This window comes from Coccomyxa subellipsoidea, assembly GCF_000258705.1.
Source record: "Coccomyxa subellipsoidea C-169, whole genome shotgun sequence".
NCBI lineage: Eukaryota > Viridiplantae > Chlorophyta > Trebouxiophyceae > Coccomyxaceae > Coccomyxa > Coccomyxa subellipsoidea.
The window spans coordinates 2,156,781-2,173,504 of NW_005178038.1; the positions used below are offsets into that span (position 1 = coordinate 2,156,781).

At 53.3% G+C, this 16,724-nt stretch overlaps 1 protein-coding gene across 1 annotated transcript; it reads left to right on the top strand.

The window, feature by feature from the left end:
• Nucleotides 1–49: 49 nt before the first annotated feature.
• COCSUDRAFT_28383 (Sec63-domain-containing protein) lies at nucleotides 50–16,050 on the top strand. The gene is made up of 32 exons (XM_005649300.1): nucleotides 50–174; nucleotides 492–739; nucleotides 1,360–1,586; nucleotides 2,086–2,304; nucleotides 2,556–2,761; nucleotides 2,901–3,006; nucleotides 3,221–3,332; nucleotides 3,692–3,880; nucleotides 4,211–4,385; nucleotides 4,634–4,781; nucleotides 5,009–5,164; nucleotides 6,003–6,158; nucleotides 6,632–6,870; nucleotides 7,207–7,431; nucleotides 8,012–8,201; nucleotides 8,365–8,511; nucleotides 8,822–9,060; nucleotides 9,410–9,548; nucleotides 9,882–10,007; nucleotides 10,392–10,541; nucleotides 10,812–10,922; nucleotides 11,079–11,173; nucleotides 11,470–11,641; nucleotides 12,170–12,367; nucleotides 12,848–12,988; nucleotides 13,267–13,439; nucleotides 13,751–13,931; nucleotides 14,330–14,521; nucleotides 14,707–14,757; nucleotides 14,812–14,916; nucleotides 15,136–15,300; nucleotides 15,515–16,050. The coding sequence occupies exons 1-32, from the start codon at nucleotides 137–139 to the stop codon at nucleotides 15,887–15,889; spliced, it is 5,394 nt and encodes a 1,797-aa protein (XP_005649357.1). The 5' UTR covers nucleotides 50–136; the 3' UTR covers nucleotides 15,890–16,050.
• The last annotated feature ends 674 nt before the right edge of the window (nucleotides 16,051–16,724 follow it).

Sequence of the window (16,724 nt, forward strand, 5' to 3'; positions counted from 1 at the left end):
ATGACTGTAAATTTGTGAGTATGGCAAGACCATACCAGCGTGTTGTAGGCACTACAAAGGGTACGAGGAGGTCAAGGTCCCAGCTGCGAAGAAGAGCACTCCAGAGCCAGGCGAGAGGGTGGTCCTGATTGAGGAGATGGAGGAGTGGGCCCAGCTGGCATTCACCGGCTACAAGTGAGCCCAAACCTATCCTAATAATGTTGTATTCTGTTTCCATGGCCCCAGTCCACTCAATGCTAGCAGTTGAAGAAAAGCCCCATATTGCAAGATTCGGCTCAGCAGTGCATTCTGACACCCACTGGCACATCAATACTCTGACAACTCTGTATGGCGTCAAGTAGTAGACCAGTTGCATAACAATCTTTTGCAGTGGACCTGCTGCTGGCATTGCCACTGAAGTCCGTTGAGGAGCATGCACTTCAGAGGACAATGGAATTACATTTGAAAACTACATTTGGAATGCTTCAAATTTGGTTTCTGGCCTTGCGCAGGAAGCTGAACCGCATCCAGAGCCGCATCTACCCGACGGCCTTTGGCAGCAACGAGAACCTGCTGGTGTGCGCGCCCACGGGGGCCGGCAAGACCAACATCGCGATGATCGCGGTGCTGCGCGAGATCGGCGCCAACATGCGGCAGGGCGTCATCCAGAAGCAGGACTTCAAGATCGTCTATGTGGCGCCCATGAAAGCCCTGGCCGCTGAGGTCACCGCCACTTTCTCCAAGCGCCTCTCCGCCCTCGGTACTGCACTGGACCCGTCCGAATCTCATAGCACCCAAATCAGTTGTCTTTTCCCCTGGAGGCTAAACAGCACGTGCCGATGTCGTTGTTCTTATCACCATCATTTCATAATAAGACCTCGGTACTGTGCTTGACCCCTCCACCCTTCGGCTGCCCAAACCAATTCTAACTGCTCTGCCTATCAGTTTCATGTGAGATCAGAGATCTTCAACACTGTCTTCCTGCAATAGTTTCAGGATCGAGCTTATCCCTGAAACGTGACGTCCTGCAACGAGACGAGATTTGCGTCTGCTGCCTGACCTAAGTATTACCTGTTGCCATAACATCACCTGGCAACGTCCACTGAGAAATTCATTGGTTCTGAGAATCTCGTTGCAAACCCAGGTTCCTTGTTCCAAAATGCTTCTTGGTGGGGTGTTCAAGGTGACCTTATGGCAACAGGTAGAGAAACATGGCCTTTGAAGGGCACCCATTGCTGTACATGGGTTTCAAGTCGCTTGAGAAGATTTCCATCTTTGTCAAAGGTAGCCTGCTACTCGAAGGAGCCTGCATCTTCTTCCGCAATCACAAACAATGCAATAGCAAAATACTTAAGATTAGGAGTCTCTGCTGCGCTGCAGGCATAGTGGTGCGGGAGCTCACGGGCGACATGCAGCTGAGCAAGCGCGAGCTGACGGAGACGCAGATGATCGTGACCACGCCCGAGAAGTGGGACGTCATCACGCGCAAGGGCGGTGACGTGGCGGTGGCCCAGGCCGTGCGCCTGCTCATCATCGACGAGGTGCACCTGCTCAATGACGAGCGCGGTCCCGTCATCGAGACCCTCATCGCGCGCACGCAGCGCCAGGTACTGGATCTGACCTGACCTCTTACGGGTGGAGAAAAGAGCCTGGATCAGGATGGTCTGTGACTATTAGTGGCGTGTGGGGTGTGCAGCAATGGTCGGGGAGGAGGCATTCAGCTTTCTTGGGTACTGTCGGTCAGCCTGAGGCGTCCTGCGCAACGACACTTGCGGGATCTGTCCTCACCTTAAACAGCCTGATCTGGCTGGTCACCCTGTGATTCTTCCTGGCTTCTGGGCTGTGCAGCAGAGGTGCCTGCAGCTTTCTGGGGCATGCAGCGCTCAACAGCAGGGAGGGTCATCATGCTGTGGCCCCATGCTGGCAGGCCTTATCCATCTTGTGCAGCCTATTACCCCGGTTCTCGAAGAAGTAATAGAATGGCCCTGCCTTCTGGACCTGCAGGGATGGCAAATATTACATGATAAAAGCAACACAGCAGGGTTTAACGTAAGTGATCCTAAATTGGTGATCAGACTGCTGAGCGCCTTCTCATCTTTTCTACAGGTGGAGGCGAGCCAGAGCATGATCCGCATTGTAGGCCTGAGCGCAACGCTGCCCAACTACAAGGACGTGGGTCTGTTTCTGGGCGTCAATGTCGACACAGGCCTCTTCTACTTCGATGCCTCGTATCGGCCTGTTCCCCTGGAGATGCAGTTCGTGGGCGTCACTGAGAAGAGGGTGCTGGACGCCAAAAACGTCATGGACGAAATCTGCTATGAGAAGGTTGGCTGCTTCATACTTCAATTTGTGCCGTATATTATCATTTGCAGCATCTCACTGGAGTGCCGTGCCTTGCATGCCAAATTTGACCTTGCATATGGAAGTTTGCCTTGCATCATCATGAGACTGGCTCATGTGCTTAGGATCTTTGCCTGTGTTTGTGCGCATATACTTCATGCGAGGATGTGAACTTTTGATATGCTGATGCATCGTTCCAGCTGTCATGCTGATGTCTGTGTTGTGATTTCATCCAGGTGGTGGATTCACTGCGGAAGGGGCATCAGGCGATGGTGTTTGTGCACTCGCGCAAGGACACGGGCAAGACTGCGCGCACGCTGATCACCAAAGCGCAGAACGCTGGCGAGACGGATGTCTTTGACTGCTCCCAGGAGGACCAGTACCCGTTCACCCTCAAAGAAATCAAGCGCTCACGCAACAGGCATGGCTCTTATCCTTCTCAGTGAAGCGTGCTGTCCAGCATGGAGGGCCTGTCCCGTGAGGGGCTAGCAAGACTTGCTGTGTTCATCTCAGTCCATTGCCTAGTCATACACAGCAGGTAGAAGAATTTATGCAGAATGTAGTATTTTGCTGTTGTGCAGGGAGTTGCAAGATCTATTCCCAGGGGGCATAGGCATGCACCATGCCGGCATGCTGCGCTCAGACCGCAACCTCATGGAGAAAGCGTTTGCTGACGGCATGCTGAAGGTAGGTGATTCGAGCCCACTGTCGGGGTGTTCAATGCACCTCCTTTTACTGCAACCACTCTGCTTGATGTTTGAAGAAGACTGGAAATAAGTTATGGATGTTCCTCTCAGCGATTGAGGATCCTGCTCACCCTTGACCAGCTAAGGGATGCACTGGGATAGAGGAAGCAAGTTTTGAATACTTGACGCTCCTCTGATCTCATTTGTTGTATCAGGTCCTGTGCACAACTGCCACGCTGGCGTGGGGTGTCAACCTGCCGGCGCACACCGTCATCATCAAGGGCACGCAGCTGTACGACGCGCAGAAGGGCCAATTCAAGAATCTGGGTACGCGCCAGGACACTTCTCTTTCCTCACCTCATAAAACCACATTCTGTGTCAATAAAGCGCACACATTGTCCCATGGAGGACAATGCTTGGACGTCCTTCTTTCCTTCTCTATTCCAACTGCTTCCTTCAGGAAGTCAGACCGGGTAGGTGATCTTTACGACTGCTCAAAGGGTATTTGCATCTTTTTAGAGGCAGATTTGCTGCGGCAATGATTGAATGGCTGCCGTGTTTGGTGGGCTGCCTTGATTGTGGTTCTACTGTGCATCTAATCTGCGCAGTCACATCATGTGTGCGCCTCATTTCAACAGGCTTGCCCCCTGCTCTTGACCGCACGGTTATTTGCTGTGTTTTTGCAGGCATGCTGGATGTGCAGCAAATTTTTGGGCGGGCGGGGCGGCCGCAATATGAGGACACCGGGCTGGGCATCATACTGACACAGCACGCGCAGCTGGCCCACTACCTGGGCATGCTGACTCATCAGCTGCCCATTGAGTCCCAGTTTGTCAGCAACCTGGAGGACAACCTCAACGCTGAGATTGTGCTGGGTGCGCCGTCATCTTTTATGTTTGGCTTGTGCTGTCTGAGAAGTGTGACCTTAATTTCCCTTACTGATAACCGAGTTTTAAGGGTCTATCGTGTGCTTTATTCATTCATGACGCAGTTACACCGCAGGATCAATCATACACTTGATCAGCTCAAAGAGCCAGGCATGGCAACATAACATGGCCTGTGCAGCAGATGACATCACACTGCATCTGCCCCAAAAGGAGGCTTTGTGATGTGTTGAGGCACGGGCCATGTTATGCTATCAGGGCTCTGAAGAGTAGCCAAGGAGCCAAAGAGGCTCAGCTGCATTCGTTATATGCATCGTGCAGGCACGGTGACAAATGTGAAGGAGGCGTGCGCGTGGCTGTCGTACACGTACCTGTTTGTGCGCATGCTGAAGAACCCGCTGTCCTACGGCATTCCCTGGGAGGAGCTGGCAGCCGACCAGCGCCTGGACGGCCGGCGCAAGCAGCTCATCACCGACGCAGCGCGCAAGCTGGAGAAGTGCGGCCACTCACCATTTGCCTGTCGCCACTGCAGACGAGGATGATGCGGCCTAGGGCCATGTTGCTGTCGTCAACCGGTGTCTTGTCAGATCCTGCAGCTCGGTGCACACCTTGCGTGCCCCAGGGGCTCATACATGTGATGAGGATATGGTGTTGGAAGGAGCTTGTATCATGGTCCAATGATTACCATTTGGCCTAGTGACAAATTGATGTTGGATGGTGTCCAATGTGGAGAATTTCTTGCAGGTGCAAGATGGCACGCTTTGACGAGCGGAGCGGGCAGCTGTATGTGACAGAGCTGGGCCGGGTGGCGTCGCACTTTTACATCCGCCACAAGTCCATCGTGGCCTTCAACGAGCTTCTGAAGCCCCACATGACTGAGTCTGAGGTGCGCGTGCACCCTCCTATGTCCTGCATTCACCTGCTCGACCACTAGAGCATTCCAAACTGTCCATGCACATGCCAAGGTAATGGAGCGCAAAGGCAATGCATGCATGCCTTGTGTAGAAGCAGGCGCTCGATCTTCAAAGCTGCAATGTGACAAGTCTGAAGAAGGGAAATTCATAGAAGAGGGTGACGAACTCAGAAGGATGACAAATCTGGGGGGGTGTGCATGCGCAGTTTCTGGCCATGCTGGCGCAGAGCAGCGAGTTTGAAAACATGGCGGTGCGGGAGGATGAGCTGCCAGAGCTGGACGCTCTTGTGCGCAGCGCGTGCCCCTTTGATGTCAAGGGCGGCCCAGAGAACAAGCACGGCAAGATCAACATCCTGCTTCAGGTGAGCTTCCTGCTCTGCTCCCGCTTCTTGTTGCTTCCTCTCAAATCTGCATCAACTGCTCCATGCTTATGGCGTCCCTGAGCTTTTGGAGCATCCACTTGGCCAGTCCCTGGAGCCCACCAGTGCACACCTCCATACTTTCTAATTTCGATATTTTGAAGTTAGAAAACTTGCAATTATCCACTGTCAAAGGCACAGGTCTGTCTTTCTGCCAACTTTGCCAGTCAGAAAATCGGACCCTTGTAGTTGAAAGATGGTAATTACAGATTTTCTTGCATGCGTCACGACCCCCTCTCATTTGGGTATGGTCTGCCTAGGCCTATGTGTCCCAAACGCCACCCGGGACGGTTGTCCCCACAAGCAAAGCCTGGTGGGGGTTGCGGGTCTATAAAAAGGGTGTTGAATATTACATGACCGCAGAGGAGGTGTGCCTAGCCACCCACCGCTTGTCTTCAAACTCCAACTTACTTCAATTAATCCCTGCCCAGCAAGCTTTCAACGTGACGCCGTTCATGACAACACAACCTCTTTTCTTCACCACTCTTCTTTCACAAACGTCAAAGCAGGCATCTGCAGTGTACCATGGGTGCCTCTTCACTTTTCTTAAATGTGCAATCAATGGCAGCTGGCATGCTATTCGATATGCAACTCAATCGACCATTTTGAAAATCTCAACAATGCCTCCTCGCTTTCCTCTTTCCACGATAGCAGGGGGCACACATTTTGGTGTGCATTCCAGTCATCATCAGCATCATCCTGAGCATAGTGGATGACAGCAGGCATGCATTCTGGTATGCAATCTGGCAACCAAGTACTAATAGTGACTGATTGCTGACAGGCGTACATCTCCCGGGTGCGCATGGAGAGCTTCTCGCTGACTGCGGACATGATGTACGTGAGCCAGAATGCGCCGCGCATCTGCCGAGCGCTGTTTGAGATCTGCCTGCGCCGCAGCTGGTCCACCGCTGCCGAGCTGGCACTCACCCTCTGCAAGGTGCACTCCCACCGCTTGCCCTTCTTGCCTGCAAACTTTTAAGATTCCCAACAAATTTCAAAAATTCCAACACGCCTTGCTTAACATCTCCTTGGAGATATCTGTTGTTCATGTTTGAGGGCAATGTGCGCATGCACACATGGTGAGCATTAAGCCTCTGCAAGGTGCACTCCCAGTCTTTACTCTTCTTGTCGGCACATTACAAATTCTCAAAAGGCCTTCATGCATCATCTTCCTGAAGCTCTCTCTTGGGAATCTCTGAGGGTACTCGCCTGCAAACGCACATGCTTATTGAAGCTCTGGGCTCGTCATCTTTTCAAGTCGGCCAAAGGCCAAGCACGGTCTAGGTACAGCTTGAAGAATACAAGCGGTCCATGTTCATGGCCGGTCAGACGAGAGCGGTGTCAGCTGGTTTTGGACCCTCCATGCAGGCGTTTTGCAGGCCTGTGATAATAACAATATTGATATTGCAGGCGTTTGAGCGGCGGCTGTGGCCGCACGCGCATGCGCTGCGCCAGTTTGAGCACGCGCTGGCGCCGGAGCTGCTGATGAAGCTGGAGGACCGGGGCCTGGACCTGGACCGGCTGTGGGACATGGAGGCTGCCGACATCGGGGCGCTGCTGCGCCACCCGGCCGCTGGCAAATCCATCGCCGCCTGCCTCGAGGCGTTCCCCGCGCTCCAGCTGGACGCCGTGCTGCAGCCCATCACCAGGTGCCCCTGACACCTGCTCTTGCTTCTCTGGGCTGAAGTGGCCGAAGCACTGTCATAGTACTGTATGCGGGGAATCTCTGGGAACAGATATCTGGGAACAGACAGGAATCTTATGGAATGTTACATTGTCTAATGGCATTCCGGGGCCATCTGTAAAGTCCGGAGTCCACAATCAAGCCCTGGTCATGTGCTCCAGCACTCCTTTTTGCGTAATGCTCCAGGAGCCCAAATCCTGGCATGAAATCCCTATGAAAAGAAGCTTTGCTGCACACGACAACCCAGTAAAATCCAGCAAAGATGGCCCTGACCCGTGTGTATGTGTGGTGCGGTGCGCAGGACGGTGCTGCGGGTGCAACTGACGGTGCAGCCGACGTTTCAGTGGCGGGACGCGTCGCACGGCAACAGCATGCAGTGGCACATCTGGGTGGAGGACAGCGAGAACGAGCACGTGTACCACAGCGAGACCTGGATGCTCACCAAGAAGATGATGCGCGAGCCGCAGCACAGACTGGCCTTCACCATCCCCATCTTTGAGCCGCTGCCCTCCCAGTACTACATCCGGTGTGCTTCCAACTTTTAAACTTCTCTTTTCCCATTGGCACCGGCTGGCGGAGGGCGGTAAGCTGAGCACCGTGCCCTCCATTGAATCCTGGCCTCTGGGGAATAGCCTGTGATATGGGAAATGGGGAATATTCCCATTTCATAAGAGGTATAAGAGGTATTTTGTGGCTGTTTGGACTGGGACATGGGCCGATCTCTGCCTGAAAGCCCACAGGATTTCTTCTCATCGTGACATGATCATATGCCATGTCAGGATATCCTATAAACCACAATGCAGGGGCGAAGGTGCCGTCCCCTTGCAGGCATTCCTTCCACAAACAGGAATTTTTGCAAAATTGTAGCACCCTGTTCCCTGCATAGAGGTCATGTAACAAATGTCCCTGGCTCTTTCCCTGGCTGCAGTGCTTCAAAGATTCCAGCTTGAGAAGCTGCGATGGTTACATCAGACGCTTGTGCCTCTACACCTCTGCAAGACACACCTAGCAACTCTTCTAGCGACAGACCTTCCCTTTCTCAATGCATGGCGTCACCGGCCAGCGCCCCCGTTTTTTAGTCATAAAGGAACTGGGCTGTGGCACAGGGTGGTGTCGGATACGTGGCTGCAGGCAGAGGCAACATTGCCCATGTCATTCAAGGGCCTAATTCTGCCGGAGCGCCACCCGCCCCACACCGAGCTCCTTGACCTGGACCCACTACCAGTCTCTGCGTTGGACAACCCTCTTTACGAGGCCCAGTACAAGTTCTCTCACTTCAACCCCATCCAGACGCAGGTGCTTGCTTCCTAATTCTGAAAAAAAAGGATTAGTATCGTTAAAGCGGCCACACCCGGTGAATAAATGCCTTGGGGGGGTTGACAGCAGAGCTGCGAGGCCTGTTGTTTTCAGCAGCAAGAAATACTGCGATTGAAGTTTGAGGGAATTGTTTTGAACACAGGCGTTCCACACGCTGTACCACACGGATGAGAGCGTGCTGCTGGGTGCACCCACTGGGTCGGGCAAGACCATCAGCGCTGAGCTGACCATGCTGCGCGTGTTCAACGCCCACCCGGGCAAGAAGATCATCTACATAGCACCTCTCAAGGTGACACACTGCATCATTCCCTTGTCACAAACATTTCCCCACATTCACACCATCTGGCAATCTTCTTGTTGCCATCAGTTCTCCTGTTGCGGGCGTCTCATGAGTTGCATGCCGCACCAAACCTCTTCTAGAGTGCATGTGGCACTCACTGTGAAATTTGTTCAGTGGTTTTGCTACAGTTGTGGCCCTATCATTGCAGGAGGGTAGCTACCATGCTCAGTAGTGATCCAAAACGCCTCACAAATTGTCTGCTGTGGAGATAAGTTCTGGCGAATGGACCCTCGAAAAAGCTTGCACCATGTGAGCGCAGGCGCTGGTGCGGGAGCGGATAAAGGACTGGGGCCAGGGGCTGTGCAAGAAGCTGGGCAAGAAGCTGGTGGAGCTGACTGGGGAGTACACCCCCGACATGCGCGCGCTGATGGGCGCTGACGTCATCATCTGCACGCCCGAGAAGTGGGACGGCATCAGCCGCGCCTGGCACACCCGCTCCTACGTCAAGCAAGTCTGCCTGCTCATCATCGACGAGATCCACCTCCTGGGCGCCGACAGGTGAGCAGTTCTCCTGCTGCATGCCTTTTTGGGGCCGTGATCTTGACAATTTAACTATACATCTATTCATACATCTCCTCATGCATCTCTGTATGCATGTTCTCAGGAGGGGTTTCTAAATCAAGTTGATTATAAGTCGCCTGTCCTCAGGAGTGTCTAAACATGCAGGAATAGCTATACTGTCAAAAGAGGTTACCTGCAATTCTGCCCATGCCAGAAAGAATGCAGAGTCATGAAGCAACAGGGAATGCATGCGTGCAAGAGGTGCAGGCTGGGATGCTTTATTTTGGTCAATGAGGTATTCTTGATCGGTCAACATAGTTTGTTGAAATGTGGGAATGTGTTGCAGGGGTCCTATACTGGAGGTGATAGTGTCCCGGATGCGCTACATTGCGGCCACAATGGACCAGCCGATCCGCTTTGTGGGGCTCTCCACTGCGCTGGCCAACGCCATTGACCTGGCAGACTGGCTCGGCGTCGGCCCCAAGGTAAAATACTGAATGATCTCTATGACCCTTATCAGCTTTAGCTTGACAATGTGATGATTTTGAGGTTGCTCTTGCCTCAGGTTGTCCATCTGGCCAGGGCTCTGCTTCACAGATGCCATGTGCAACGTTCCAGCCACATCCTTGTAGCCACATCCTCGAACGTTCAAGGGGAACCTAGCATGCATTCGGAACCTAGGAGGAACCACGCAACCTGTATGTCTACACCCCAAGATGGAATATGAGTGTCCGGAGTGCCGATTGTCAAGCATGGTGCAGTGATGTCATGTCTGTGTGAATTTGACATGTCTTGAAGGTTCATTGTAAGGTTTGCAGGGTCTGTTCAACTTCAAGCCGAGCGTGCGCCCTGTCCCGCTGGAATGCCACATCCAGGGCTTCCCCGGCAAGTTCTATTGCCCGCGCATGGCCACCATGAACAAGCCGGCCTATGCCGCCATCCAGGTACAGCATCTTTCCATACCCATTGCCTCCTGCTGGCACAGAGGCTGTCTGCCCAGTTCTCTGAAGAGCTGCTCCTGAAGAGACGCACTGCGAGCCCCGAGTGACAATGTCAGTTTAAGATCGTCAGCCAGAGACTTGCCGTGTGTTTTCGATTGTCATGGATGCTCTGACTCACAAAGCGTCATCTTCTGACTTCCATGAAGGTCAGCACAGACACACGGATGCCTTGGAATTTCTCAATTAGATGTCCACAGTTTACCCTGCTGTTCAATTTTCATCAGTACATTACACGGGAAGAGTTTGAGAATTCTGGCAGTTTCTCATCAAGACGCAACAAAACACATGTATGTTCAAGAGCGAGCTGTTATGTTGTGCTTGGAACAGGCGCACTCGCCCATAAAGCCGGTGCTGGTGTTTGTGAGCTCGCGGCGCCAGACGCGGCTGACGGCGCTGGACCTCATCGGCTACGCGGCGGCCGATGAGCGGCCGCGCCAATATGTGCACTGCCCCGAAGAGGAGCTCGAGCAGGCGCTGGTGTCCATCAAGGCATGCATCCGCGCAATCCCTCTGCTTCTGCGTACCCAAAAACAATAGAGATAGATTGTGACTCAGAAGCAAAACAACACTTGACTGCGGACTTTTGTAGGCCCCACAAAAATCGCTGCAGAAGCCCTGCGTGTTTATCCCCTATGGCATCTGGCTTTGGCTTTGACGACCTGAAGTACTGTAGGGCGTTTAGAAATTTCAGTGTGACTTGCTGAACTTGGCTTGGCTTTTCTTGAAACGTCCCTTTTTATGCTGCAGGATGGCAACCTGCGCCACACGCTGCAGTTTGGCATTGGGCTGCACCATGCCGGCCTCAACGAGACCGACCGCACCGTAGTCGAGAATCTGTTCGTTGCCGGCAAGATCCAGGTGAGGCATCATCAATGCTCTCAATAGCCTGCCATTCAACAAATTCTTTTACAGTGCCCATTTCTTCTTGTGTGCAATGAAGAAAGGCAAGTTGATTGCGAAGTAGTGCTCATGCAGGACTCATCAGCAAATTTGAACACATGCATTTGTCTGCAGGTTTTGGTGGCAACGAGCACTCTGGCCTGGGGTGTCAATACACCAGCACACCTGGTCATCATCAAGGGCACAGAGTTCTTTGATGCTCCCACCAGGTCAGCCTGTTGCCCTCCTCCTCTCTTGCTCGCAAACAATCGAGGCTGACCTGAACAAGCCTACGCTTGACCAACGGGTCCGCCAGCCGCATCTGACCGTGTGTCTTGCCAATAAGAGGCAAGGTGCAAACTCACGATCAATGGCGCCTTTTCAGAACCTCTCAACATCGCTTGCTGCCTGATCATTTCCTCCACAAACGTCCCAGCGTCAAGTGTATATACAATTATAAGGTAATGATGGCTGTGCACACATGGGGTGTATAGCTCGATGATGGCCGTGCGCGTGTGGTGTGCAGGCGCTACGTTGACTTCCCCATAACGGACGTGCTGCAGATGATGGGGCGAGCGGGGCGGCCGCAGTATGACCGGCATGGCGTGGCCGTAATCATGGTGCACGAGCCCAAAAAGTCCTTCTACAAGAAGTTCCTCTACGAGCCCTTCCCTGTCGAGTCCAGCCTGCAGGACCAGGTGTGGTCCTTCCTCCCTTCCCATGTGCTGTCTGACACCTTTGGACCCTAGGGCACCAGATCACCTCTATTTGGGGCGATCTGTTACATATCCTGTAATAGATGCAAAAAGACAGGTCTGGCTTGCGTGCTATGGGGCAGTTAGGAAAAAATCGAGAGTCTTTAACTACGACATGTATAAACTTGGAAGCCCAGCGTTCCATTGGTGCATTCTGTTGAGCGCCAAGAGTTTGTATGTCACGAAAGGGACATGCAGTTGGCATGCATGCAGCCTCTTTGACATCCTCTGCCTGGTTTTTCTTTCCTGAAACTTTGCTTCAACAGATAAAAGGACTGAAGACAGAAAGGGTCTTGTTTATGCTTGTGCTTGTGCTATGAGATTGCGGTGTCCAAGCGAACTGCACACAGCAATCGCGGGCAGCTGAGACCATTATTATCTGGACATATTGCCTTCTGCCTCTTGGGTTCAACAGAGCTTAAGAAAGCGAAGTCAGGCACAGGGCATTACCCTGAGGTTGCATTGTGACAGGTGGCGGACCACTTCAATGCTGAGGTGGTGGCGGGCACAATAGGCTCCAAGCAGGACGCGATAGACTACCTCACCTGGACCTTCTTCTACCGGCGCCTGCTGCAGAATCCGTCCTACTACAACCTGGAGAGCACAGAGATGGAGGACGTCAGCGACTTCCTGTCCGACATGGTGGAAACCACCATGGCCACCCTGCAGGTGGGCAGCGCTGCTTTCATGCATAAGTGCCAGAATATGCAGGTATGGTGTCAAGGGATTGTGCACAGAGCTTAATGGCCCTGGAAAAGGCAATTACACCGCAAAAGATAAAGAGTTTCACTATCAATTTTGGGCCTCAACACCCAGCTGCTCACGGGGTCTTACGCCTGCTTCTCGAAATGAATGGCGAGGTGGTTAAGAGGGCAGACCTAGTCTCTCGGAGCTCTCCACATGGAAGTGGCAGTTGCAATTATGGTCTCTTGCGTCATCTGGGACCAGCTGTTGCGGCAGTAAGTACCCAATTCCTGGGTAAATGTTTACAACAGCAAGATCCAGTGAAGGCACAAGATCGTCATCAGCACTGCAGGTTTTAGGTTGAGGGAGATTTCTTCGAGACCACGGGGACTTGCTGCCACATGCTGGGATATTGTGGAGTGAAGAGCTCTGAATAATAAAATGACCTTTCGGACTGCCATGCAGGATGCTGGCTGCGTGACAATCGAGGAGGATGGCGCGATTGGGCCCCTGACGATGGGGCGAGTGGCAAGCTTCTACTACCTCAAATACCAGACCATGGCCACCCTGCACACCGGCCTGCACGCTGACATGACCGTGCCCGAGGTGGTCCACCCACCTGATACACCCTTGTCCCTTCCATTCTGGACATGTCCGGCTTGATGCATGATGTTACTGGACTTGGATTTGCTCAAATTGGAGTTTGAATGAGAATATGAGGACTGTAGTGGTCGGAAGTCAATATTTTAGCATCAGTCCAGAATTTCGGCGCTAGTCAGGGGGCAGGCACGCACATTTCCTCCGTAATGCATGTGCTTCAGCAAGCAAAACTTGATGGTCAAGGCAGCAACTTTGTTGAATACTTGCCGTGATTGTTTGCGCAGTTGTTGGGCGCGCTGTGTGCGGCGGCAGAGTATGACGAGCTGCCGGTGCGGCACAACGAGGACAAGCTCAACATGACGCTGTCGGCCGAAGTGAGATTCCCGATCGACGCCCGCTCCGCCGACGACCCCCACACCAAAGCCAACCTCCTGCTGCAGGCGCGCAATTTATCCTAGTCTTTTTCAAGATCCTGATCTTTGGGGCAGAGATTTTCTCTTACATGTGTGAAGCTTTGTCCATTGCTTTTGCCAGCCAAAGGGCTGTGCATCTGCCAATCAAGGGCCCGTCACACTCATGCACGTCTCAGTCGCACAGGCGCATGTTTGCTGGTGTTCCCACCTCTCCACACAACAGCAAATAGATCAGTGCATTGCAGCTGCAATCGAATGCCCTGATCTGCAAGGAAGGTCAAATATCCGCCGCGCTGCTGAACTACATAAAGGCGCAACCATTATGTGCAATAGTGGTGGTCTGAGGTGGAGTGAGTGTGTCCACGCAGGCGCACATGGGGCGGGTGGCGGTGCCGATCAGCGACTACGTGGGGGACACGAAGGGCGCGCTGGACAACAGCGTGCGCGTGCTGCAGGCCATCACCGACCTGGCAGCCGACGCCGGATGGCTGGGCACCGCCCTCTCCACCATGCACCTCATCCAGGGCCTCATGCAGGTCCGTGGTTTGTGCTCACTCTTGCTCGCTGCCTGGGCTAGCCCGTGTAATGCAGGTCCGGTACTTGTCTCGTGCTTGCATGTTGGACTATCCCTTGGAATGAGGGGCTGCTGGAAAAGCCGTCTGCAGCAAACAGGTTAGTTCGTAGAGGCTTAGCGCATGCACACAAGGGATCCTGGGGGAGCATTCTGTGTGGAACAAATCAAGTGGCAGAGGGTTGCTTACAGAACCATGGTGTGCCCCTGAACACAGCGTCTTCAGCTGTGTGGAGAAGGGCCCTTGTCTGAGTGTGTGGTAATTAGGTGCTGCTGTCTTGTTCCCATACCGAGGCTCAGTGAGGCTCAATTGGACCGAATGTGGAAGTGTAGAACACAGCTGAGGAGAGAGGTCTTATGCAGGCTCGCTGGTGGGACGAGAATGCGCTGCTGATGCTGCCGCGCATGGAGGCGAGCGGGGTGCAGCTGCTGGCTTCCAGGAAGCTGGCGTCGCTGCCGCAGCTTCTGGAACAGTGCCGTCGGCAGCCTGCCCAGGCCCGGGCTGCCCTGGAGCAAGCCCTGGGCAGCTCAAGGGCAGCCGAGGAAGCCATGACGGTGACACACTCTCTCTTGTCACACTCCCAACACCCGCATACCTCAAGCAGAGCACCAACCGCGCCCCACTAAAACACCCAGTATATACCGTACAGAAGAGGTCGGGCAAGCGTGGGGCAGTGACCATATGCATGACGTGTTTGAAATTTGGACTCAATTCAAATTTTTATTTCATGTTTGGGCAGGTGTGCGAGCGGCTGCCTCTGGTGGAGATGTCCTGGCAGGCGCCCAGGCCGGTGCAGGAAGACAGGCGGGTGGCAGAGCAGCCAGAGGCCAGCAGCTCAGGGCAGAGTGGGGCGACCGGCAGGCAGCGCTATGTGTTGGAAGTGGCAGTCCGAGCAGCGAGGGGTCCTCGAGGAGCGGCCGGAAAGGCCTATGCCCCCCTCTTCCCCAAGGTGGGCAGTCTGCCAAAAATACAAATGGTCATTGTCTCGTACTTTTGTCTACGATGGAGTCCGAGTGTGCTATTTACTTCACTTAATTTTGTTTATTGTGCAGCTATGAAGCCTCCAGAGGTGCTGATGCATGAAGGCTGTGTAAGGCTTCGTTTCCAGATGCTATAATGGAAGGATAATCTTCTGTTGTTGGTGAGTTCTGTTTTTTTGGGTGCACAGGTGAAGGAGGCAGGATGGTGGCTGGTGCTGGGGGATGCGAGCACACAAGAGCTGCATGCCATAAAGCGCGTGTCCTTCTCCGACAGGGCCAATGCGCGACTCAGCTTTACTGCAGGCGCCGCTGGCTCCGGCGCTGCGCCCTTCTCCAACCTGCACCTGTACCTGGTGAGGCTCTCCTTGGAATGATTGAAGAAGAGTTAGTGTGGATAACCTGTGTAGACAATGTCGACCAGATATACTGGTGAGGCCTTTTCTATCTGGGCATTCCAAGAAGGTCTGTTGGACATCCTCTGCACAGACTGCCAATGTGCAAACCACACATATGTATTGGAGTTGTGCTGACTGGTATGGTATATCTAATGGAGGATTGTGGATGCAGATGTCGGACGCCTACATGGGGCTGGACCAAGTGCACAGCTTGGACACTCCCAGCAGACAGCCTGGCCAGGAGCAGGGCAGCAATGGCAGAGGGGAACATGTGCCTGAGGGGCGCACACAGCAGAGGGAGGGTCACAGAGGCGATAGGGGAAGGGGACGTGGCGGCCAACGGCGCCAGCAGCCGCAGCAGAGACCGTCGCAGCCGCAGACGCAGGAAGTTCAGCTGCAGCAGGGTCAGCTGCAGGCAGAGCAGCAGGAAGGGCAGCAGCGGCAGCGGGAGCCCAGGTCCCGCAACAGGCGCGGGCGGGGATCGGGGCCCGGGCCGCAGAACACAGCAGGGGTTGCTGGGGAAACAGCAGGTGCTCCTGTGCCATGAGGGAGCGTTCCATGTGTAAGGGCCGGTCTTTGCGGATTGGTGATAGCGTTTGGAGGTCGGCAAGTTATAAGTTGATCTCAGTTGGGTCCATGATGGTGCACGGTGCAGCACCGGCCAACACGGCCTTTATCGCTTGTAACTTGAGCACGCATGCTGGCAGCACATTGTTGGGATACCTGCAATGCTCTAGCGGCCTGCATCCATATATTCCAGTCGTTCACGAACACCAGCATGACAAGTGTCAGGGTCTAATATCCTAAGAGCCGTTCGGGGCCGTCGCATCAAATTGGAAATAGAAAATTGCAATGTTAATTCAAGAATAATGTAACATCACTACGCATCCAACCTTGTATCGGAATAAAAGCACGTGCGAATTATAGCCGACGGTACTGAGATTGCAGCTACATCATCCAAACTTCCTCAAGTTGATAGAATGGCTAGCACACGGTCACAGCTTGGCATTATACCCTAATATGCAGAGGAATAGTACTTTGCTTTTTCAAGGCTCTTGCTGACTTGAATAAGCAATAGGCATAAACATCTTATAGCTAGTACAACTTCACTTTCACTCTAGATTCGCGTTCTCAATACTGACAGAAACCTCAGGCAGATAAAATCGTATTGCTTTTGTAGTCATTCAGAGCATTTGATGGAGCATCCTCAGGGCGTGCAGCCGTGGGGAAATTTCCTGTTTAACGGAGGCGCAGAGATTCGATCTGCTGGTAAGGCTACTTGTCAGTTTGCATCATGCGATCTCATCATTGCTTAGCGTAAATAAGATTATTCGGTACCACTTGGCAGTTTATTGATGGGGTCTTGAGAGCTGGTGACATGC